This window comes from Elephantulus edwardii, unplaced genomic scaffold, assembly GCF_000299155.1.
Source record: "Elephantulus edwardii isolate Elephantulus edwardi_28Jun2011 unplaced genomic scaffold, EleEdw1.0 scaffold00048, whole genome shotgun sequence".
Classification (NCBI taxonomy): domain Eukaryota; kingdom Metazoa; phylum Chordata; class Mammalia; order Macroscelidea; family Macroscelididae; genus Elephantulus; species Elephantulus edwardii.
Genome location: NW_006399798.1, coordinates 5,487,089 through 5,510,989, shown reverse-complemented (window position 1 = coordinate 5,510,989; position 23,901 = coordinate 5,487,089). Strand labels below are relative to the sequence as shown.

Below are 23,901 nucleotides of genomic sequence, written 5' to 3'. Positions count from 1 at the left end.
GGCCAGCAGGGCTGGTGAGGGCCTCAGGAGAGGGGACACAGAAGGAGACCTGGTCGTTTGAGATGCTTCACACTGTGGGAAGAGTCTTCCTGACTCTCAAGCCGAATCCAGCAGCCTTTCTATAGGTCAGCATGATGAAAGAGACCAATGGGCCTGCTGGGTTCCTCTCAACTCAGACCAAGCTGAGAAACTGTGGAATCAACGACTTTTATAACAATGTTTTCTGGCCACTTGTGTCCCACACGGGAGAAATAAATGATACCATACCACCACGGGTCTGTTTCCCAAGAAGTTCAGGTCACTGTTCTCTCCGAACAGGTAGCCTTCTGGATGACTTGAGTCGAACTTCTCTCCTCCCATAATGAAGTGACTTGCAAAGTAACTCCCTGGAGAGGGGCAAACAGAGATAACCAGTCAGACCAAATTAAGTAATACACTGGATCTTTTTAAAATGTCTAAAGCTTCCAACAAAGAATTAGAACCATTTCTATACCCAGGAGTGTATTGTTTTCTTGAATTCGGACAATTACAAATGATTAGCAAAATTATAGCAGGGAGAACCTAACATACTAAACATAAAGTAGATTAATATTATTTTCCTTTTAACATTTTTTAATTGAATCCCGATCATGTTCAGTCAGTAAGAGACCAGTAAGTCTCCACAGCTCACATTAATGAGAGGAACCAGTGCCTTGAATCATGGTGTTCACAAAGAAAACAAAGAACCACAGACTGCCGAAAAACCAAAGAAATGTGTTTTATCAGATGTTCAGCCCAAGAGTTCCTTAGATCCAAGGATGGTGAGACTTTACCTCCCATGCTCTGGGCATGTTACTAGGACATCACACTCAGAAATGTGGGGGGATCAGCAAAAGAAAGAAAACCTTCAGCAAGATGAAGTGACATGTGACTGCAACAACAGGCTTACACCCAGTAGACATGGCGGGACGGCTCAAGTTCCAGCAGGGCTTTGTTCCACTGACCACAGGTCTGCTAGGAATCTGAGCTGAGCTGACAGTAGCTAAAACCACAACATATGAATTGTGTTACTCATTTTTTCCCTTATATTTTAAACAGTTATTCAAGGAACCTTCCTACAGATACTAGCGTTATCTGCACATGCCTAGATTTCTTGAACTAGACTTCCATAAGCCAGCTTGTACTCATACACAGAAGTGTTAGTACCAAACCACCACCTTATCTACATTCCCAATCCTCTATATAAAGTCGATTTCCATTTTGCTTCCAAAGATGTGACTGTTTCATAAGAGAATATGAAATTAAACAATCCTGCCTCCCTGCCTTTCTATAGCCAATCACCGCACAACACACTTATATAAACCTGGGCCTCAAGTACAATAGTGCTCATGGCCAGGGCTGTAAAGCTTCAGCCACAGAAGGGGTGTCTGTCCCAGTTCAACCAGGCAGGAGGCAGGGATAGCATCAACAGCGCCACAGCCACATAAAATTAAATCGGAATTCCCACCGATCTCCCTAAGACAGATGCAGGACCTGTGCTAGGATGTGACAGTGATGAAAAATCACAAAGGGAGACTCAGAAAACACTGTACATTTCATTTGAGAGAACTCTCCAACTTTGACAATTAAATCAATGTCTCTTGTCCCAAATACCTATAACCTAGTTTCTCCAGGAAGGCAAGTTGTCCTATGTGAAAGACATGTGCTGTAATATACCTTAATAATGTTCTCATAGACCTCAAATTCTCAAATCAATATAACTAACCCACAGCTATTACATCACTTATAACTCACAGCAACCCTCCATCAGATTTGTGAGGCTGTATATTTTCACAGAAGATAACCCATCTTTCTCCTGCAGAGCAGCTGGTGGTCGCTTTGAACTGCCCACCTTTTTGTTTGGCAATCAGCATATAAATGAACTACACCACAGCACCAGGGCTCCTTCAAGTTAATACAGAGAACTTAGGAAATTGCAAAAAGGTGATTTACATATAATACTACTGGGAGATATAGAGATTGACATATAGACACACACACACACTCTCTCTCTCTCCCCCCTCTGTCTCTCTCACTTCTCTATCAGCTGTCCTCTTTCTTGAAGATTTCTAGCACACTAATCAACCCCAAACTTTGTTTTAGCCTGTGGAGAAAGAAGACAGAGAAGAATCACAGAACCAAACACTCTTTTTTTTAACATTTTTACACATGGAGTTTGTCTAGCAAGGCCTCCTAAACAAAACAATGTGGATAAACCCCGTCACCCCAAAGTGAGGTGATTCTTAATCAGCCGACAAGCAGGGGTACACATGTGAGTACTATAAGGGAGATCAGAGCCAACACAGAAGAACTCTTAAAGGAACCACCAAAACACAAAGGCCGCTGTCTGCAGAGACAACGCTGCAGAGGCCTAGGAAAGGCCACGAGCTATTATTTATGCCAGCACATGCAGGTCCTATTTTCCAAGTGCATAATTTATAAACACAGTAAGTGCCTCTCTGCCTTCAGTATAAGCAGCCATCTCATCTAATTTAAGAGTCATTTAACTTGGAATCTTGGTCCAAACACACTTTCTCGTTGTTGTTGCTGTTATGTGGCGTCGAGTCACTTGCGACTCATAGTGACCCTATGTACAACAGCCCTAAACTCCGCTCTGTCCTGTGCCAATCGCACCGTCTCCGATACACCCATCCCAATTGCCCCAGTCACTGAACCAATCCACCTCATAGAGGGCCTTCCCCTCCTGCACTGTACCTCCACCCTCCCAAGCATGATGTCCTTCTCCAAGGACCTGTCTCTCCTTACAACATGTCCAAAGTATGTTAGACGGAGACTCAGAATCCTTGCCTCCAAGGAGCCACCCGGTTTAACCCTTTCCAGGACAAATCTGTTTGTTTTCCTAGCAGTCCATGGTATTCTTAATACTCTTCTCCAGCACCACAGTTCAAAGGCATCGATTCTCCTTCTATCCTCCTTAGTCATTGTCCAGCTCTCTGATGCAGAACAAGTGATTGCAAAGACCATGGCCTGTATCAGATGCACCTTAAGTCTCCAGAGAGACACCATTGCTCTTCAGTACCCCGGAGAGGTCCCTAACAGCAGCCTTTCCCATCGCAATACATCTTTTAATTTCCTGGCTACTGTTGCCGAGAGTGTTGACTGTGGAGCAGAGCAGACTAAAGCTGTGAACAATCTCAATCTCTTCACCATCCATCCTGATGCTGCCAATTGGCCCAGTGGTGAGAATCTTTGTCTTCCTGATATTGAGCCTCAATCCATATTGGAGGCTGCAGTCCCCGACCCTCTGCAGCAAGCGCTTTAGGTCCTCCTCACTTTCCACAAGCAGGGTTGTGTCATCTGCATAACGCAGTTTATTGATAGATCTTCCACCAATCTTGACCCCACATTCCTCCTCATAGAGCCCAGCCTCCCAGATAATCTTTTCTGCATACAGGTTGAAAAGGTATGGAGATAGGACACATCCCTGGTGCACGCCCTGCATGCATGGTTCTCTATGTTAGGGATTATATATTCTAGAGTAGGTAGGAACTCTTGTAGCATAGTGTATTCCTTGTTGGTTAAAAGGTCAGCGGTTTGAGGCCAGCAGCTACTCCATGGGGGAAAACAGACAATCGGCAGTCTCTTCCCATTAAGACTTACAGCCTTCGGGACCAGAAAGTGTTGTTATGAGTCAGAATCCATTCAACAGCAGTGGCAAAGGCAGGTGAGACCAGAGATGCTAAAGGTTTCCCGTGGGAGGACAGGGGAAGACGGAGGGAAGCAGATCTGGTGTCTGAAGCAGTACGTGCCGAGCTGAGTGCGGCCCCACCACCTGAGGGCAGTCAGGTGATGGGCAGGCGGCCCTTAGCTTCCTGGCAGAAGTGCCGGGGGCGGGGGGGGGGAGCTTGGCAGGAGAGCAGCACTAATGATGTGGGGGCTAAGGGGTCAGAGTTGGAAATGGGGTGTTTTTGTCTGTTTTTTTGCCAGAATAAAATAAAATACAAGAAGTTATTAAGAAAGGAGGTATGTGGAGGTAATTATACTTTTGCCTGGCATTAAAAATAAAGCATAAAGATATAAACAAATCTAAAATTAGAGTCAGTAGATCACAGGATTTTTAAAAAGGATTTTTCATATCAGTAGAAGAGTAACCACAAAATTCCTGTAACTAGCTAATTTCCCTTGGTACACTTAAAAGACAAATACAACTTCATTTCTAAAGCCAGAACTAGTTTTTATAAAAATTCAATATAGGCAACTTTAAAGTGTGTGTGTGTGTGTGTATATATATATATATCTCACATTTAATAGATTAGCGATAGAAACTTCTAACCAGGAACAGTTTTCTCAAAATTACATGGGTAACTTACAATTAAAATTAATTTCAACCCTTGTTCAACCACTCCATTCGTAATTCTTTGACACTGTTCACTTTTAGACCTTTGCCTGTTATGTGGGAAGTACCTTCAACATGTATACTTCTAAGAACTGAAGGCAAATAAGCTCACAACACTCTGATTAAAAGAAAATCCTAACTTCAGACATCAAAATTATACTTTTTCCTCACTTTGAAATTGAACTCTCTAACAACTTGCCCTTGGTAGACAGATCAAATAAACCATTCGGGAAAAGTAGGTAGTTATTGCCTCTTGGTCAGCCTCTCTAGAGGGACAAGCTCCACAGCTACCAGGCTGACAGACCCCAACACTAGGCACACGAACAAGCCATGTACAAGCTGCCTTTGGTCAACTTGTGCACAATTTCCCCCCCCCCTTTCATTTCTTTACAGGGTAAACACATGGAAACCAAACCCCAGTACTATCAATTTGATTCCAACTCAGCACCTGCACAGGGCAGAGTGGAAATGCCCCCGAGGGCTGCCCAGCCACATCTTTCCCCCAAGGAGCAACTGGTAGATGCAAACCACTCACAACCATCTGGGTACAGCCACATGCTTTAACACTGCACTACCAGCTGTAAAATCTGAATCTATATCCATTCCATTAATATTTGAAAAACAAACATGTTTAATTCAGGCTCATTTGTTTCATTTACCTTTTATTTTTAGAAATTGCTTTCAAATATTACAATTACATAGAAGACTTATATGATTCCAGTGTTACCCATACAAAATATATATTCAAAGAAATCTCGTTTCTATCTTTGTGTCTTCCAGTTTGTGCCCTGTGACCGCATATAAATATTTTTAACAAGTATATGGTTTATCTTTATATGTTTATCTAATAAAACATTAATTTACAATATTGTTGTTAGGTGCTGTTGAGTCAAGCAGACTCATAGTGACCCTGTGAACAAAAGATCTGAACCCAGTCCTGTCCTGCGCCATCCTCACACTTCCTGACACACAAGAGCCCACTGCAGCAGTCACCGTGTCAATCCACCTGGTCACGGGTCTTCCTCTCCTTCATTGACTCTCCACCCTTCCCAAAATCATGTCCCTCTCCAAGGAACAGCCCCGCCTAGTAACACGTCCAAAGTATGTGAGGCGAAATCATCAATCTTGTCTCAAAAAAGCACACCAACTCCACTTTCTCCAAGACATATCTGTTGGTTCTCTCGGCCGTTCATGGGTCGTTCAGTGCTCTTCTCCAATCACAGCTCAAACGAGTCAATTCTTCTTCTATCACATTTATTCACTGTCCAGGTCTTGGCTGCATAGCTAGTAATTGGAAAGACTACGGTCTGAATCAGATGCATCTTACTCCTCAAACTGCTGAAACAAAAACTTGTTTATGGTATTCATATTATTGGTGTTATTACTGACATTATTGTGAGTCTGTAATATAAAACCAATGAGTAATTATGTGATGTTTCCATTTTATCACACCTGGTATCACTGACACTCAATTCTCATCTGGAAGACAAAGTTAAGTCTGAATGGGGAAAAAATCTGCATGGTTCAAAACTGGGAAGGGTGTCTGCCAGGGATGTATTCTATCTCTATACCTTTTCAATCTATATGCAGAACAGATCATCTGGGAGGCTGGGCTCTATGAAGAGGAATGTGGCATCAACACTGGAGGAAGATTCATCAACAACCTACATTATGCAGACTACACAACCCTGCATGCTGAAACTGAGGAGGACCTCGTGCTTGCTGCAGAAGATCAAAGACTGCAGCCTTCAATATGGCTTGAAGCTCAACATCAAGGAAACAAAGATTCTCACCACTGGGTCAACTGGCAGCATCATTACGGATAGTGAAGAGATTGAGACTGTTAACAGCTTTTGTTTGCTTGGCTCCACAATCAACACTCTAGGTACTAGCAGCCAGGAAATCAAGAGACAAACTGATTGGAAAGTCTGCTGTCAGGGACCTCTCCAGAGTACTGAAGACCAATGATGTCAGTCTGGAGAGTAAGTTGAACCTTATCCAGGCCAAGGTCTCCACAATTACTTGCTAAGCATAAGAAAGCTGGACTAGGGATGACAGAAAGTGACTAGGGATGACAGAAGGAGATTTGATGCCTTTGAGCTGTGGTGCTGGAGAAGAGCACTGAATATCCCATGGACTGCTAGGAGAACAAACAGATTTGTCTTAGAGAGGGTGAAACCAGGCTGCTCCTTGCAGGCAAGGATTCTGAAGCGCCATCTGACATACTTTAGACATGTTGCAAGGTGAGACCAGTCCCTTGGAGAGGGACATCATGCTTGGACGGTGGAAGGACAAGATTAAGAGAGGAAGACCCTGGATGGAATGGATTGACTCAGCGAATGGGATTACAGGGGATAGGTTTGTCAGAGAAGATAAGATTGGCTCAGGATAGAGCAGAGTTGCGAGATGTTGTACATGGGTTGCTATGAATCACAAGACTTGATGGCACATAACAACAAGAAGGCCTGAATTTGAAGTGGAAGTACCTAACTTTTAACTAAGCAACCAAATGACTCATGCAATAAAGAATATTAATCCTGATTAATGAACTCATTTATAAAAAATAACCTATGAAACAAAATTATCAAAAATTATCTTAAAGCAAAGATAGAAGGTAAAAGGACAGGGAAATTAGAGTACTGGACATGGTACAACCAGCGTGGAGTGAATGAGCATGACCAAACTTCTGAATAATCCATACAGAAACTAACTGGGAGACTGCTTTAGTGTGTAACTTTCACCTGAAACAAACTTTTTTTTTAAGTCAAGGACTGCAGCCTTCAATATGGATTGAGGCTCAATGTCAAGAAGATTCTCACCACCAGACCAAGTGGCACCATCAGGATGGATGGTGAAGTGATTGGGATTGTTCACAGCTTCAGTCTGCTTGGCTCCACAATCAACACTCTTGGCACCAGCAGCCAGGAAATTAAAAGACATATTGCCATGGGAAATTCTGCTGTTAGGGACCTCTCCAAAGTACTGAAGAGCAATGGTGTCTCTCTGGAGACTAAGGTGTGTCTGATATAGGCCATGGACTTTGAAATCACATGTTATGCATCAGAGAGTTGGACAATGACTAGGGAGGATAGAAGGAGAATTGATGCCTTTGAGCTTTGGTGTTGGAGAAGAGTTTTGAGGGTACCATGGACTGCTAGGAAAACAAACAGATTCATCGTGGAGAGGGTTAAACCTGGCTGCTCCATGGAGGCAAGGTCTCTGAGGCTTCGTCTGACATACTTTGGTCATGTTGTAAGGAGAGACCGGTTCTTGGAAAAGGATATAATGCTTGGGAGGGTGGAAGGCATGCACAGGAGGGGAAGGCCCTCTAGAAGATGGATTGATTTGGTGACTGGGGTAATTGGGACAAGTGTGTTGGAGACAATGAGATTGGCACAGGACAGAACAGAGTTTAGGGCTGTTGTACATAAGTTCGCTATGAGTTGCAAGCGACTTGACGGCACTTAACAAACAACAACATCTGTAAAATACATGATGTTATTTTCTTCACAGATGAGCAGTATTTCCCAGCTGGGTCTGTTGAAAAGCCCTCCCGGCAGAGTAGCACAGGGGCCACCAGCATCCAGACTGTGGTCTCCAAAGGCCACTTCCCAATTAATGGGTCCAAGGGTCTGTGGAGGACACAAGCCAGGTCTGGAGCAGGATCATACATGGTGAGCCTGGAATTATCTTGTCACATAAAATAACAAGGATTCCATCAAAGATTAGGATGGTCACCAGGACTCAGAAGCTGGCCAGGTTCCCACTGGCCAGAGATGGGACCTCTTGGGCTTTAGACAGGATCACTGCAAGGACTGGACCATTACGCATGCGTGACGACCACCTGTTCACATACTATGAGTTGTTTAAGTGGTCACCACTGGAGGATGCTTGTGAATCAATTCATTATTCTGAAAAGTGAGGCACATGGGGAAAGCAGCAAGCACTTAGCTTGCCCTTCTCACATGAACTGTACCTCTGGGCGAGTGGCTGGCTGGTCGGTAGTGAGGAAGCTTCTTTACACAAACACTCCAGCTAATAAACAAAAAGAATTCTAAAATTAGAACACCACTGCATTACCACCAACAGATTAATGAATCATCACACAACACTCACACACAAACTCAAACCAGAAAAGACAGCCAGACATCCGAGTACTGATGTCAAATACAGCAGAGCATCCTGTGAAATGACAGACACACTTACATACAATTTAAATATTTTAAGACTGTGAATTTGAGCTGTGGGATGCAACCACCAATTTACAGAAAACACAGAGAACAGATAAACATAATAAATGATCACTCAGGGGTGCAGTCAGCAAAATTCCAACTGAGGAAAAACTGTCTTAAGACAAATGACCTTGCTTGCACAATAATAGCAATGAAGCAGGTAGGGGGAGGCTACTGGGACAGAAAACCCCATGGATAAACTATCTCAGTCGACCTTTAATTGCCACAGATTTCACAGTACTCAAGCACCAAAGGCCAGGGTTTTCCTAGTCCTGACTGGTGGTGGTCTTCCTTCAACAGGTCCATCTAAAATGACGACTGTTGTTATGTGCCATCAAATAGGAACTGACTTTGCTAAACCTCTGGAGGATTTGCAGAAGCAGTAAAGCACACAGGAGGAGATTATCCATCTTTCTCCCACAAATAACAGTAAGAAATAAAATACAATGAAAGGGTAGACATTAAAATCATATTTATACGCACAATAGCCAAAAAGTGGTAATAATCCAAACGCCCATAAATGGATGAGGGAGTCAGAAGATATGCTTGCTACAAGGAAACATTACAGACACAAAAAGGAATGGAGATCTGAGAAAGGAGGCCACAAACGGCCACATACGGAATGATTCCATTTCTCTAAAATAGCCAGAACAGGTTGACGCATGGAGGTGGTTACCTGAGTCAGGGATGGTGAGACTTCAACCTCCGTTTTGGGGGCACGTTACGAGAAGGGGCTGGCCACCAGAGAACAACATCAAGCTTGGAAAAATGGAGAGTCCATGAAAGAGAGGAAAACTCTCAACGAAATGGACTGACAGAGTAACTGTCCAACGAGCTTGAGCACCGTCTAGAGTGTGGATGGCCCAGGCCTGGGCAGGGCTTGGATCTGCTCCACTGTGAGCCACAGGAGATTTGACAGCACACAACAACAGGAGCTGCAGGACGGCCGGGCTGAGGAATAGCCACTTTTAAGGGGTAGCTGTTGTTACAGACTTTAGAGTCTTTTTCAACTTTTGTTGACTTTGTACAAGAGAATGAAACACTGCACCACTGTCACAAGGGCAGCCGTGTTTGGACCAACTGCTGCAGCCAATCTGTCAACCCATTTTTGTTGAGGATCTTCCTTTCCTTTTAATGGGGTCTTATTTTGGGGTGGTGAAAATGTTATGGAACTAGATAAAAGTGGTGATCATATAACACTGTAAAGGTTCTCAACCTCATGGAATCACTGCGTTTACAACAATTAACTGCATGTTATATGTCACCTCAATAAAAAAACCAAATCAGATGGGCAAGGGAAGTTCAGCCCACGTCATGTTTATGTTGCTGTCCCCTGAATGTCAGCTCCCATTTTCAAGTTTGTACCATAAGTTGCAAGGCCACAACCTCCAGAACCCTAGAGAGCTGCTCTACTCTGCATGTGGGTTTTCAGGAGCCAGAATCAAAGAGGCCACAACTAACAGCATTGTAAACAAGATACAGAACTTTCACAAAACGAGGCCTCTTAGTGTCAACTTGGGCCCTCTTTCTAGGGGAAGAATCTAAGAAGAGTTTGGTGATTTACACACAATCTCACAATGAAGAGACTACAGAGTAGGGTTTAAACTCACGTTTGGTCAATGCCAAATCCCTTAGCATAACTCTACACGTGTGCACCATCAAGTCACAGGGAAATAACAGTGCGAGGGGAAGAAACTAGAAAGGAGCCCCGTTTCTCTCCTATCTTTCACGTACATGTGGGAGATGAGCCAAACGTCTGAGGTCCCTCATGACATGAGCATTAGCTGACCCTCCCTCTTCCTGAACTGTAATGTAATAGGAAAAAAAGAGAGACAATGCATTTGATGACACAATGCTCACCCAGAAAAATCCCAGGTTTTTTCCTTTCTGGCAAAAGCAAAGAAAAACTGTAAACCAGTTTAGTCTCAAAAATATTTTGTTTTCCACTTCAATCTTAAATAGTTGTTTTTACAATCTAATGGAAGGTCCAGTAAGCTCATTAGTTCAATGTATACCCTCCCTGTTCAGAATATGGTATCTATAATAAAAACAAAATGCACTGCCTGGCTTTGTAGTTATGAAATAAAAGACCTCCAGATTTACATTTAAAAAAAAAAAAAAGACCATTCATGGTTTTCAATGTAATTAACTCTCCAAAGTATAAGCAGAAAGAAGCATAAACAAAACCTATTTGTGTTCGATTGGAACTCAAGTGACCCTGTGTGTGGAGTAAAATGACATCACAGCGTTGTCAAGGCTGAGACGAGTTTGCCACACTGTGCCAGGCCTGTCTTCTGAGGCACCTCTGGGTGGGTTCAGGCGGCCAATCTTGTGGTTAGTCGTTGAATATGTAACTGTGCCACCAGGGGTTTCCCTACATAGTCATGCTCTCTTAGTAAGTGCTTATCTGTGCTGTTGTCATAGTTGGGTGCCATCAAGGAAATGGGGACCCACCCTGCCCTATCCTGCACCATTCTCACAAGCCCTGCCACGCTCAAACCCACTGCTGCCGCCCTGTCAACCCATCTCATTGAGGGTCTTCTTCCTTTTTGCTGCCCCTCTACTTCTCAGTTTTACTAAGAGGAACTCTGTGGGTTATTGTCACAACAACCCTAGGAGGCAGATGTTATGATTACTACTATTTTTTAAAGAAGAGATTAATGCCCAGAGAAGTCCATTTGTTGCAGGTCACAGAGGTAGTAGGCTGTTTTATTGGGCCTCCGAGATGCAGATGGGCCATCGCTGACCGTCTAGCAGGTTTTCAGAGGTTGTACATTGCAGGGGCAGACTCCCCACCTTTCTCCTGAGGAGCAGCTGGTCGATCTGAACTGAGTGCCTCTGCGTTAGCAGCACAACTCCTTACCACTAAGCCATCAAATTCCCTATAGCTATTAAAAGAAGACCCTAAATCCAGCTATTTTTACTCTGGAGTCCATGTTTGCTTATCACATTGTCTTTCCACTAAGTATTCTTTTTTAAAAAAGAATTTTTATTCTTTTTTTGTGCATGTACCCTCAAATCGGTGAGACTGGTACAGGAGGAGATAGCCCCTCCTTCTCCAGCAAAGCATCTGGTGCATTCGAACCGTGCACCTCTGGGGCTCCAGTGCAGCTTCTTGCCACTAGGCCACCAGAGCTCCTCCACTAAGTAGTCTAATTTAATTAAGCATTCCTCTGCTAGTATATTTTGCAGTCTATGTTGTCTTCCCCCTCCCCTTTTTTCTTTTGCTATTTGACTATTTTTACATCTGGAATTTGTTCTTGTGGACTGTGTGGGATGAGAGTTTTAATTTTTTTTTCCGAATGGAAAATTTTACGAACACCATTTATTGAATATTCCATCTCCGCCACTAATTTGAAATGCTATTTTTCTCATACTATGCAGAGCTAGATCTAGACTACTCTAATCTGAACCACACACGACATAGCTTTAGAACCTGCTGTGTTGTCAGATGCTGTGGAGCTCACCTGAGCTCACAGCAATCCCATGGACAACAAATCAAACCTCAGCGAGCTCACAGGCTCTGCTGTGTCAATCCACCTCACTGGGCATCTTCCTCCCCGCACTGGGCCTCCACCTTTCCCACCAGGACTGATCCCTCCTCCTAACACACCAATCATCTGACAGGGGAAGTTTCATCATCCTTGGATTGTTGTGTTTTTTCTGTAGTTAACACACTTTAACAACACTGTAACTCAAAGGCCATCAATTCTTTTGGTTTTCCTCACTCACTGTGCAACTTTCCCACGAACATGAAGGAAATGCCTTGGCTGAGATATGCTGCACCATAGCCTTAAAGCTGGCATCGTCCTGCAGTCAGTCTCTAGAGGAACCTTTCCCCCACTCTCAAGCCCCCAACCTGTCTGCTCCTGACACACCTCCTCCCTTCCTCCAGTGTGTCCATCGCAGCATCTGAGGAGCACCAGTCATCTGGCCAAAGTTAACTACTCCACTGGTGTTCTCATTCGCATTTGCACAGTCTCCTCTGAGATCAACCGGAATCACCCTTTGTCTTTCTCTCCACTAGTTTCTTACATTTTTCATACTACATTCTGGCCTCCCCAATGTAAACAGTTTCCTTTGCCATGCCTTAATATACACCCACTAACTCACGCAGTAAATTCCTCTTACCCAGTAAGTCCTTGAACTTTGCAATCTTTCTCTTTACAGAAACTGTTCTTCCGAACACCAGACCCAGAGTCTTCTCTCAAATATATAAACTCTCAGAAGAAGTCAACACTCACCCCTCAAGCTCTCTTTTACCTTGGCTTTCAAACCCCTGGAAGTTCTGCTTTTCCTCGTGCCTCTCAGATCATGCTTTATTTCACTTGCTCCAATTTGTCCAGAGCCCATAAACACATCACCATGTTGCTAAAAGCTCAGCCTCTTCTCTTTTCTACATTCATATTCCCTCTCTATATCTGTCTGTCTCCTCCTTACAGCATCAAAGATTGGCTTGAGAGAGTGAGGGGCGCCATCCCCTAATGCTGTTTGACCTACAGTAGCTTATTTAACCTATCTTTTTTTCTTTTAATTTTTTAACTGTGATTTTAATGCAAGTTTACAGAAATGTTAGATTTTCATTCATTCATTGTTGCACATTTTACCCCCTCCCTCTCTTCCTCCCTTCTCTCATACCCAGTTATTTTTTTAAATATTCATTCATTGTTGCACAATCACCTCCCTCCCTCCTTCCCCCACTCCTCTTTGCAATGTACCTCTTATTGTGAGCTATTAGTGTACATATAATGCCCAATCATATACTCCTTCCAAACAGTTCTTTCCTTCATCTATTCCAGTGAAATGTTATCTATCCACTCTTACCCTATTCTCCTCCCAAACCTCATGTTAGAACTGATTTTTAACAGTGGTGCTATGCAGTATTTGTCTTTTTGTGACTGAGATTATTTCACTCAGCATAAAGTCCTGCAGGGTCACCCATGCAGTGTAATATTTTATGAGTTCACTGTTTTTGAGTTCTGGTTTATTCTCTATTTGGAGATGATAAAACTTCCTTCAAAGGATTATTGTTGGAATCAAATGATAGAGCAATGTGTCTAGCAGCTAGTCAGGCCCAGGAGAGTGGATAATATCAGCTTCTCCTTTTCCATACATACTCAACTATCACACATTTGTCTTGAGTTTTACCTCCCTTTTTTTAGTTTCAGTCCAAATCTCTAAACAGCTGCCAAATCTTGCCAGATGGATATCCCATCTTTGCCTCAAACTCAACATTTACCACTGAATGACTCAACACTCCGTCTGGAAGGAGGTGGGATATTTTATCTCAAGGGCTGACACCAGAACTCTTCCAGACAAGACCGTCTTTTGAAGTGTGTACTTGATGAGCTACTTCCAGTGGAGGGTGAAGCACCAAGGGCATGAACGCCTGAGCTGACTTAGGTTCTGAGCCTACACTGCTCCCTAAGACAGCAAGTTCTCTGTTTTCCTACTGAAAGGAAAAGTGAAGAGGAGAAAGGAGACTGGAGGACAGAGCTATTATGAAAGGCCAGCGGGGTGATAAATCTTCATCTCAGACTCTAGGCATGTTGTTAGGACAGGCTACACCCTGAAAAGAGACATCATGCTCAGAAAGGTGGAAGATCAGTGAGAACGAGGAACAACCTCAACCAGATGGACGGACATAGTGGCTGCTGCAATGGGCTTAATGTGGCGGAAGTGTGAGGACGGCACAGGGTAGGACAGGGTTCGGATCTGTTGTTCATCAAGTTGCCGTGCGTCATACTCACCCAAAAGCACCTTACAACAACAGAGGGGTGAGCTTAAAATCAGGATGCGAGTGAGAACATTAGCCCCTTGGGAACTGATCATGGAAGGGCACAGGAAACCCAATGTTCTATAATCTTAAGGCAATGCATCTTCAAGAGCAGTAAAGCCCTAGCTGACTTTGGGAACTCAACTTCCAGAACAGTTTCTGCTCCAGAAACCTAATTTATGTCAACAGTGCCTCTCACTCCAGCCACGCAGGCTAAAAATATCACAGCTGTCAAACGTGTGAAAGCACTCAAGGTGTGTTCTGTGTGCAGCACCAAGGCCCTTACCCGCTTCCAAGTCCGGTTACAATAGGTTATCATGTCTCTCGTCCCAACAATTCAGAGCTGAGGGAAGAATCTGGCTGAGAACACCTGTCGGTCCCTGTCAGTTTCAGTTCCTGCCTCTCAAATTTTCTTCTCCTCTACCGTTCCAGGAAAACTTTCAGCTCCAATCAGCTAATCTATGCATTATTTTCTGCTTCCATCAAGAACATTTCCAATCTCCAGGCCATTACTAATAGAATTCTCCACACTGGATTATTTGAAAATTTCATTCTGCCTTCAACGCCATCTGTTCCTAAGAACAGATCACAGTTCACTGTGGTAGATCAAGTGCATCTCTTCATTTTATTCAACTGGCATAATGCCTTCTATATCGTCATTTTTTAACTGCTTTATTTGATGCCAAGATAAAAAGCATAGAATTTACCCATTGTACAACTCATTGATTTTAATAACCATCACAACAATCCAGTTTTAGAATATTTCAACCAACTTAAAATAGTTCCTTCATGCCTGTTTAGTTAATTCCCACTTCCACCCCTAGTCCTAGGCAACCACTGTTCTGTGTTGTCTATGAGTCAACCTTTCTAGACATTTCATAGAAACAGACCCATACAATATAGTCACCCACAGGGTTTTTTTAACTAATGTTTTAGAGGCTTACGCACATTGTAGCAGGTGTCAGAAGTCCATGCCTTTCAATCACTGAACAGTGTTTGGTGAACAGTATCTCACTAGTAGGAACACACCACATTTTGTTTATCCATTCACCAGTGATGGACAGCACTTGGATTACTTCCAATGTGGGCTCTTAAGAATACTAAGGCTTTCTACAAAGTTGACAGTGCCAAAAACAAAGAAGGAAGCCCCTGCCACTCCCAAAACTGAAGCCAAAGCAAAGGTGTTAAAGGCCAAGAAGGCATTCTGATGGCATCCACAGCCACAATAAATAAATAAATAGATAGATAGATAGATAGATCTGCACATCACCCAGTTTCCGGCGGCCTGAGACACTGAGACTCTGAAAACAGACCAAATACCCCCAGAAGAGCATCCCCAGGAGAAACAAGCTTGACCACTATGCCATCATCAAGTTTCCCCTGACCACTGAGTCAGCCATGAAGAAGACAGAAGATAACAACACACTTGTGTTCATTGTGGATGTCAAGGCCAATAAGCACCAGATCAAACAAGCTGTAAAGAAGCTCTAGGACATTGATGTGGCCAAGATCAACATCCTGATTAGGTCTGATGGAGAGAAGAAGGCCTGTGTTCAACTTGCTCCTGACAATGATGCTTTGGATGTTGCCAACAAAACTGGGATCATCTAAACTGAATCTAACTGGCTAATTCTGAATACAAATTTTTCACACACACACTCACAAAATTACAAATATATGCACATGTCTTTGTATGATCACGCTGTTATTTTTTCTGGATAGACCCATAAAAGTGGTACTGCTAGGCCATATGGAAAATCTAGGTGTAACCTTTAAGAAAGTTTTCCAGAGTAGCGATTCCATTTTACACTCTTACCAGAGCACACAAAGTGTACAATTTCTCCGTATATTTCATCTACGCAGATGTTAGCCATCTTGGTACAAGTGCAGCCAGAATGCTCCATGGATGGCCAACTCTGCCTCCCACAGATGCTGTGCACCAGAGAGAAAGCAGTGCGTGAGGCTGCGCCCTGCCCAGAACCTCTGTTATCTGAGCCACTGCTGCAGCCACTGCATCACTATCTCACTGAGAGTATTCCTCCTCCTCACTGGCTCTCCTTGAAGCATGACACCCTTCTTCTGGGACAAGTCCCTCTTGAGAACACATCCTAAATGTGAGATAAATACATACATGAAACCACTGAGGAGAATTCCAGCTCACTTGCTCCAAGAGAGATTTCTTCATTCTTTTGTGTTTTTTCCCCCTACACCACAATTTAAAGGCATCATTTCTTCTTTTAAGTCTTCCTTACTCGTATATTATATACAATTCAACCATTTAAAAAAGTATAACTCAAAGGTTTATAGTATGCTCCGAGTTGAGAGTTTTGAAGGAGCCACCATTTTTAAATAATGATTTTTTAAAGATTGTATAACTCTACAATTTGTTATACATGTTCACAGCAAAAGCATTCTTTTAGAACTAAGAACTTGAGATCATCACCCAATTAGCAAGAATAATTAGTTAAGTGTGACCCCTATTATGTATTCATTTGAAGCCTTCCAATGAGCTCCTGCACACAGCACCTGTGAGGACGGCAGAGGTCAGAGAACGTTCCTCTGGTTACACAGACGGGCATGGGGAGTCGGAGCCAACTCAACGGTGCCCAACAACAGCAACATCCTGCTGCTTGCCAGGAGCATACAAATAACTGAGGAAAAGAGGTTCCACGTGCTGGTGCCTGGCACGATTCATTATAGAAAGGAAATGCTCAACAATGTGTGTTCATAATAAACAAAGAGAAGAGACACTGGAGACTATAAAGCACTGTAACAAGGAGCTCTAAGCCCCTCAAGAAATGAAACTAATCAATCCACCCTCAGTGAAAGAAAGTAAAGTAAGCAAAATATACTGGAATTTTCAAAGTAAACTGGAAAATTACCACACTTTAAATGGTTAAAAATGCTAGCATTTGATTATGGTTTATCATTAAAAGGAACAATATTTAGGATTTTATGACATGTTATGTATTTACTATGAATGAGGGACCAAGTTTAGTTAAAGCATCAAATTGTGTCAAAACCACACAATTCTTTACTATAGTAAAATCCATGCTTTTAATCCTTGGTTTCAAACTCATGAGAAACTAATGCTCCTTTGGGTATTATCATCAAGAGAAGCCATTGACTCAAGAAGAATATTATATCATGCTTAGAAAAGTGGAGGGTCAGAAAAAGAGCGTAAGATTCTCCACAAGATCAACTGACAGTGAATGTAATAAAGGGCTTAAACCCAGCACAGATCGTGGGGATGGCACAGGATGGAGCAAGGTCTTGTTCTATTGTGGACAGATTTGCAATAAGTTATGGTGTCAACCCAAAGGCATATATAGTTCTAATCTACCAGCTTCTTTGGAGGAGAAAGATGGGAGATCTCCAGCCCTACGATTTATAGCTTTTGAAAATCCACTGGAGGACCGGCTATGAGTCACTTCTGACTCAACGGTACATAACAAGAACCAACAACAAAAGCTAAGAGAAACTTTTCTAATTATTTGACAGGTAAAAGTTTTTTTTAAAAAAATTATATTTTCCCTTTCTACGAAGATGGCGCCGAAAGCGAAGAAGGAAGCTCCTGCCCCTCCCAAAACTGAAGCCAAAGCAAAGGCATTGAAGGCCAAGAAGGCGTCCTGAAGGGCGTCCACAGCCAAAAAAAAGAAGATCCACACGTCACCCACCTTCCAGCGGCCTAAGACACTGAGACTCCGACGGCAGCCCAAGAGAAACAAGCTTGACCACTATGCCATCATCAAATTTCCCCTGACCACTGAGTCAGCTATGAAGAAGATAGAAGATAACAACACACTTGTGTTCATTGTGGATGTCAAGGCCAATAAGCACCAAATTAAACAAGATGTAAAGAAGCTCTGTGACATTGATGTGGCTAAGGTCAACACTTTGATTAGGCCTGATGAAGAGAAGGCCGCCTATGTTTGACTTGCTCCTGATTATGATGCTTTGGATGTTGCCAACAAAATTGGGATCATCTAAACTGAGTCCAGCGGGTTAATTCTAAATGTAATAAATTTTTCTCACAAAAAAAAAATGATATTTTAACGAAAGTTTACAGAAAACTTGAATTTCCATTCATTCATTGTTGCACATTTTCCTCCCTATTCCCCCTACCCCTTTGCTTTTCTCTTTAAAAAGATTCTTTCATTGTTGTACAATTTCCTCCCTCCCCCAACCCCAGTCCACTTTACTATGCACCTCTTATTCTTGACTGTTACGCAAATAATACCTAATCATGTATTTCTTTTAGACAGTTCTTTGCCTCATCAATTTAAATGCAGTGTTCATTATTTATCCCCTATTTTGTTTTCCCAACCCATGTCAGTCCTGTTTTATAATAACATTATGCGGTATTTGTGTTTTTGTGACTGAGATATCTCACTCAGCATAATGTCCTCCAGGGTCACCCAGTTTGTAGAATATTCTATTACTTGTTTTTCAGTGCTGCATGGTATTTCATTGTGTGACTATACCACAGCTTCTCTATCCATTCATCTGTTGATGGGTACTTGGGTTGCTCCCATCTCTTTGCTATTGTGAATAATGTAGCAATAAATATGGGTGTGCATGTATCTGGGTGGCAGTTCTGGTTTCTTTGGGGTATATTTCCAGTAGTGCAATTGCTGGGTCAAGGCAAAAGCTTTTAATCCATACTTTTAACAACTGCTCTAGCCATAAGACAGACTTACTGGAAAAGCATGCATGTCTCCAATACAACAAAAATTACGGGATGAGCCCTGCAATTCAACTTTCAGGCAAACAACAAACAAGCCTAAAAGTTCTCTCCAGGAAGAAACGCATCCCTCAAGACAGTCAACCACACAAAATCAAAAGTGCAGCACGTGCCAGAGACAAAGCTCAGAAGTCAGGCTGGGAAAAGATAAATGGAAATGAGAAACTCAAGGATGAAGTAAGTGGGCACATGTAGAGGCTGTAATCAATGGCAGGAAACATAACGTGTATAAACTGTTGAATGGAAATCAGTTTGCCCTGTATGTAAACTGCCACTCAAAACACAAGAAACGTTTTTTGAGAATGCAGAAAACTATATGGCCTGCTAGCTGCTCCCGAAGCTGACTCCCGTCATTCTGTATATGATGATTGAAAGATTGCAGGTTTACCCTTTAAGATCTAAGAAAAATTAATTACCCTTATTTTCAAAAGTACTTCAATACCAGAGGGAAATGAACTAGATTTATCAGGCACTGATTAAATAATCTTTATAGTGCCTATTTCTTCCTGGACAGAGGAAGCAGATAGATACAAGGAAGCTTATCAACGTGAGCACTCCTTTCAAAACGTGGGTGTGCATGCATGCACACATGTAGCTTAAGAAGCAGAGGTATTAGAGATGACTTTAAAAGCCTGGATGGGCTTTAACTTAAAAAATCATAAATGCACAGAAAAACATGGCAAGAAAAAACAAACAAAAAAAACCATGGCAAGATAGTAGAACTGCTTGCTACACTAATGTAGAAATACTACACAGAAACTAACTCCCACTGTTCTTCCTGTTACTTTGGTGATAAATATTCATGCATTTATTAACAGAGCTAAAAATCTTCTAGGAGCATATGTCCAAGATTATTCATGAGGGAGGGAAAAAAAATTCCTGTCAATTGTTGTCATATACCATCAAGTCTGAGCCAACGCATAGCTGACCCTCCAGGGTTTTCAGAGGCAGTTAATCTCCTAGGCTAGAACAGCAGGCTACATTTAATAATAATAACAATAATAATAAGGAGTCCACATTCCTAGTATGGTACATGAATACAAGGTATATTATACAGATTAAAAAGAGAATGAGGTTATCAATGGATAAACAAAATTTGGATATGCATGCTGTTGTTAGATGCTGTGGAGCTGGCTACGACCACATGAACTGCAGACCTGAATCTTATCCTGATCTCATGATATTTGATATGTTCAAGCTCATTGTTAAGAGTCACTCTGTCAATCCGTTTGCTGAGAAAGAGCCTCAACAAGACGATCTACACATGGAACAGAATCACTTAAGGAAACTATACTGAGTAAAATAAGTCAATCACAAAGGGACAAATGTTATCTAACTTCACATACATAGAAACAAAAAGCAAATGTAGAGACAATAAAGTTTCTCAGTGATTATGAGATGCCATGAACTGAATCATAGCTTCCTAAAATATAAGTCAACTTGGCTAAGACCATGTTTTTAGAATTTTGTAAATTATCTTGTTTTAAAAATTCTAACTTGTGTGATACATTGATGAGTCAGAATTGGAGGCAGTTATGTAATGATGTCATCCCCCATGACATGCTCCAATGTGATCAGGCAATCAATGATAAGTGGATCAGGGTGGAAGGCAATGCTCTTCAGCAGGTCAAAGCCTCATCAGATGGAAGGGGAGCTTCCTGGAGGAGGTGGTGTACAGCACCCTTAATCTTACAAGAGACAAAAGGATAGATGGGAGGAGTCCAGGATGAAGATCCAGGAATGGAGCACATCCTTTGGGTCCAGGTTCCTGGCCTGTGAAACTCCTTGAACCAGAAGACATAGAAGGAACACCTCCCTCCAGAGCTGACACCCTACATTTGGATTTCTAGCCTCCTAAATTGAAAAAGGATAACTTTTTGTTTGTTCCAGTATGGAGATGGTATAGAGAGAGTACCAAACTCTCTGAAATGGCAAATAACAAGATGAAGCACAGCCTAAACGGCACACTCTGCTTTTCTTTACACTAGAAACGTAAGAGAATTGTTAAGGAACCGAGAAAAGCGGCTCCACAGGGATGAGAGGTGAGGGGGAAGAGGGCTGGACTCGAGGACACAGGTGTCAGCCTTCCCAGTTTTTTCAACTGTCAGTCATGTGACCTTACCACTCATTCAAAAAGAAATAATCTAAATAATGTGATTTCTTTTACTCCCATCTCCTTTTAGTAAAGAGTACTTTTCTATTTTATGAGACAACAAACTCTAGTCCTGACCTGAAACCAACTGTTCTTGGAACTCTTTAGTGTCAGCTTTAATGATCATTATCAGTTAGAAGTTCCATTAAAAAAATCTATGGGGAGGGAGCTCTGGTGGCCTAGTGGCAAGAAACTGTGCTGCAATACCGAAGGTGCACGGTTTGAATCACCAGATGCTCTGCTGGAGAAGGAGGAGCAATCTCCTCCTGTGCCTGTCAGATCCAATTCGATGGCACACACTAACCATAAAAAAAAAATTCTACGGAAGCTGTGACCATCATTACAGGCACAGATGACAAGTTTCTTTCTAAAACAAAGGCTGTGAGAGTAGAGCTATTAGGATGACTTCCCAGGAGCCACAGGGACAGTCCAATCACCTGCAGAAAGTGGCCTCTGTTCTTTGCTTTGCAGATTCTCAGCATTCCCAGGAGAAACTTCTCAATGCTAGCCTCTCTGATTCCTCAGCAGGGGCAAGGCCTCTGAGTTTTGTTTCAGTTCCAGCACAAAGACCAGCTGCTACTCCCCCAAAATTATTCAGGGCAAGTTCAAAATCCAGTTCCACGTAAAAGGCAGAGGCAGATGGAACGCCAGCTTGTGTGTGATCCTGGCCATACCCCCTCATCTTCTTACCTATGAAACGAAAGGCCGGCCAAATTCCCTCTAAAATCCCTTTCAGGTCTAAAACACTGTAATCCCATAAAGAGCCAAATCAACTTTAAGGTCAGATGAAGGGCAGCAGCTGCTTCTAGACCAGAACACTTTCCCAAGCTCACACAGCTTTTAAGTTTTCACAAGGGCTTACTGACTGAAACAGGTGAGTGTGTCTACCTTCAGCATACTTAATTTGATACAGGTGCTGTAAAATGTTCCCTCCAACTTCTGATGGAAAATGAGTTACAACTTAGTAAACCTGTTAAAAGCCTCGCAGAGGTAGAGAGATTGTTTAAGGTGAAAATAGTAAAGTGAAGAAAGTTTATGAAAATAAGCATGTTGATTAAGAAATATTTTCGTTTCAAAAAACCCTTAATACTTCTATTGGCATCCTCCAAGATTCCTAGTCTATTAATACCCACTGGGGAATAGGCTTTCAGACCTTTATCAATGTTCATTCCCACGTGTAAAGGGGGGGTGAGTGAGTACTCCCTGAGGAAGTAACTGCTGGAAAACTTAGAGCTCAGCAAAACGTGCCCCATCTTCTGATCAATAAAACCTAAGTGATTCGAGAAAGGAAGAAGGGGGGGGGGGAAAGGTCTGCAAATACTCCTGCAAGATGCATGCCTCTTTTCCTGCTAGTTTCTGAGTCCTAATTAGCCAAAGTTTATTAAAATAGGAGAGAACTCCATTTGAGGCCGGGCTTCCAAAACAGCTTAATCGCATTCCTCTCTGCCAGGAGTCATTCTCTGGCACAAAAGCTGTGCCAGTGGGGCTCTGCCAGCCAGCGCTGCGGGGCTGCAGGGCTTGCAGGTTCATTGTCTGGTCCTCGCCTTCACCTGGCAGAAGCCGGGCGCACTGCTGAGCCCAGATCATCTCATTAGCGCGTCTCCATCCAACCAGAGAAACACCTCCTCTAATTCTGACACCTCGCTGCAGGATCACCTAGATAGCCCGTCCTCAACCAGAAAGAAGGTGGCAGTCACCACGCCAGGAAAAGTCCTGGCAGCAGCAATTAAAGATGACAAAGAGCTGGAGGCCGGCTCACTGCAGGAGCAATTAAGGGATGAGGGGTGCTCCCTAGATGGGGCTCCCTCCTCGGGATCCTCCCCCATCTCCCATGCTAGGCCACACACGAGGCGCTCTGGGACTGAACTATCGATCTAGAACGCAATCGCGATCCTATACATCATCAATCGCTCCGCTGGGTCCAAGAGCTCGCCGCCCCCCGACCCCCCGTCCCCACTTCCAGAAAAGCCAGGCTCCCCGACCCCGAGGCAAAGGCACCACCGCAGCTCCGACTCTGACATCTCACGCCTGTCGGCCACTCGCTGCAGCACCGAGCAGCGCTGCAAGACGAAGGCGCTTTTTCGGCCTCCATCTTCCCACGACAAGTCCACTTCGAAGCTGTCCCCTCGCGGGAGGCCGGCATGCGGCAGAGACCACGGACAGCACCCAGCCCGGGCTCCCGGACGCGCACGCCGCCTGGCCTCGCCCCTCCGCAGGCGGGGTGTCCGGGCCGACCACCGAGCAGGCCGCGCGCGTCCCCGCCCGGGGGGCTCGTGACCTCGGTGACCCCGCCAGGCTCCCACGCGCCTCGGCACTCAGCGCCCCTCGATAGTTTGGGGGTGACCTCTCTCCACCTGGGCCCAGCCCCCGACCAGACCGGCTCGGACACCTCCCCCCCCACCTCGATACTTCTTGCCCGGCTCCCCAAGCCCCCGCCCGCCCGGCTGGCCGTGCCCACCGCAGACCCTCACCAGACTTGGGCGGGTAGCGGTACACGGAATTGGACGGGATGTCCACCTCCTCCACGCCCGCTTGCTGCCGGCTGGTCAGGGCCCCCATGGCCGCGGCTGCGCGGCGCCCTCCGCCTCACCGCGGCCGCTCGCCCCGCGCCGGGTGCGGGAC

At 43.7% G+C, this 23,901-nt stretch overlaps 1 protein-coding gene across 1 annotated transcript in view; it reads right to left on the bottom strand.

Annotated features, from left to right (window-relative positions):
- Nucleotides 1-23,844, bottom strand: part of RNF157 (ring finger protein 157) — a 105,366-nt gene extending 81,522 nt beyond the window's left edge. The window contains exons 1-2 of the mRNA XM_006886186.1: nt 23,751-23,844; nt 268-386 (exon numbers count right to left, since the gene is read on the bottom strand). Coding sequence (XP_006886248.1) covers nt 268-386; nt 23,751-23,838 — 207 coding nt within the window. The 5' untranslated portion in view covers nt 23,839-23,844. The remainder of the gene's footprint in view (nt 1-267; nt 387-23,750) is intronic.
- Between the last annotated feature and the right edge of the window lie 57 nt (nt 23,845-23,901).